This window comes from Pterocles gutturalis, unplaced genomic scaffold (assembly GCF_000699245.1).
Source record: "Pterocles gutturalis isolate BGI_N339 unplaced genomic scaffold, ASM69924v1 scaffold9613, whole genome shotgun sequence".
In the NCBI taxonomy this organism is placed as follows: domain Eukaryota; kingdom Metazoa; phylum Chordata; class Aves; order Pterocliformes; family Pteroclidae; genus Pterocles; species Pterocles gutturalis.
This window is the reverse complement of record NW_010123007.1, coordinates 1-1,934: the sequence shown is the minus strand read 5'-3', so window position 1 is coordinate 1,934 and position 1,934 is coordinate 1. Positions and strand designations below refer to the sequence as shown.

Sequence of the window (1,934 nt, the reverse complement as noted above, 5' to 3'; positions counted from 1 at the left end):
GCCAGCTCCTGCGGCTGCCAGCCTTTCGCGCTGGTCTTGCAGCCTCGTCGGGAGCAGTCGGGCATGGATCCGCACGGCAGAGCCTGGTTGCGATGGCAGGGAAACATCCCGGCCGGGGGAGCAGAGCTCTCTGTGCCCGTAGCGCTCAGCCCCGCTGCTCGGGGTGATGTCTGGGTGGATTTGTAGCTTTAAAGCCAGGTTTCCATGCAAACACTGACAATGCTTCTGCACTGTGTCTCCTCCACGGGCTCATCAGCATGTATCGTGTACGACATCCCCTGCACGGACTGCAGCCAGGGTATAAATCCGCCGTGGATGCTATTTCCAGCTTCCTGGGAACATCAATCACGTCGCTGCTGCTGCCTAAATGGTTAAAGAGCTTTCTGCAGAGCTCACTGCCCGCAGCTGGGTCAGGCGCTCACAGTGCTGGAGCACATCAGCCCTTGTTCCCGGGCTCCTGCAGAGGGACAGGGACCCACAGCCCCCTCCTCTCCTCCCTCATCTCCGCCGAGCTGCTGCCCACCTGGGGCAGGGTACGGGGAGGCTTTCTGCTGCACCCAGCAGCTCCGGGCGCTCAGCACCACTTCTCAGCCCCAGGACCAGCTTCCTCCTGCTCCCACCGGTGCCCACCCAGCCGGGCATCATGGCCCCAAGGGGCGCTGCCAGAGGGGCTGCACGGTGGGCACTCAGCCAGCTCCAGCCGAGGCCGTGCTCAGCCAGCGCGGACCCGCTCTTGTGATTTAATTTGTCTGAAATGCTCGAAGCATCAGCAAAGCGAAATGCAGAGCTTGGGGGGGTGGAGAGGCTCATTTTATGCTCCATTAAAATCTCAGCTTACAATGGAGAGAGGTCAGGAGCAGAGTCACCTGATGGATTACGGACGGAGGCGAATTTACAGCGGAGTGGGCAGTCTTCAGCACCGTGCGGGTTTGGGGAGGCAGTGCCATGGAAAAGTGTCTGAGACAAGCACACATCCCTGTGCTCGCCCCTGCGCCGCTGCCTGGCTCTGTCAGCCCCCAGGGCAACCCCTGCAGCATCCCACCGTGGGGGTCAGCCCTTCGTGCCCACCGGAGGGATGGCAGGACCAACCTCACTGGTACTACTACTCTTTTTAGAGCTTACTCTTAATTACCCAGACTAAAAGTTAATGGATTTTAATTGGATGCAAATGGTGACATGGGGAAAATGCAAGAACGAGAAAGGATTGTGCACCAGAGCGTGGGGACCGCGGACTGATGGTGCTCGAGACGTGTCAAGGTCTCTGCCCTTGGGGCTGCCTGCACCCCTGGGGGCTGCCCACACCCCTGGGGGCTGGCCACTTCCCCCGCAGCCAGGGCAGCGAGGGCAGAGGGCTGGTGGCTGCACTGGAGGCAGGGCTGCTGCTGCTTCGCCCCTTACCATGAAGGCTGAGCGCCTTTTTTTGCAAATTGCCTGCCAGTGCCTCGCTGTTAAATTAATTGCATGGCATTTTAACGCTTTGATCATCACTGACGTTCAGGATGTACCAGTTCCCTCGTGCAGTTTATTTATTACTATGGCCTAAGAAAAATCTGTTTTTTTCCCTGGGAAGGTTTTTTTTTAGCAAGAGCAGGTGCCGGGGCAGCAGTGCCCCAGGCTGTGGGTGCTTGGCATCATTTGCCTCTGCAGAGCAGGGGGTCTGGCCATTGTGATCCCCCCCACCGATGCGCCCCTCACCTGGAGCTCGACGCCATAGCCTGTGTAGACAGTGACGTTGTAGGTGCACTCCAGGAAGCTGTGCAGGGGCAGCGGCGGGTAGTCCGTGGAGTCGATGAAGCCCTCAGGGTCATGGAAGCTCATGCTGCAGCGGACTGGGGGGAACGTGTCAGCAATTGTCCTGGGGGAACCCCGCAGCTCCCCTGCCCCAAACCCAGCACCCGCATCCCTGCTCCAGCAGCTGAACCACTGAGGTGCAG

At 59.6% G+C, this 1,934-nt stretch overlaps 1 protein-coding gene across 1 annotated transcript in view; it reads right to left on the bottom strand.

Annotated features, from left to right (window-relative positions):
• Nucleotides 1-1,829, bottom strand: part of LOC104464888 (seizure 6-like protein) — a gene marked incomplete at both ends in the record, with an annotated part of 8,224 nt that extends 6,395 nt beyond the window's left edge. The window contains 1 exon segment of the mRNA XM_010077732.1: nt 1,696-1,829. Coding sequence (XP_010076034.1) covers nt 1,696-1,829 — 134 coding nt within the window.
• Nucleotides 1,830-1,934: the final 105 nt, after the last annotated feature.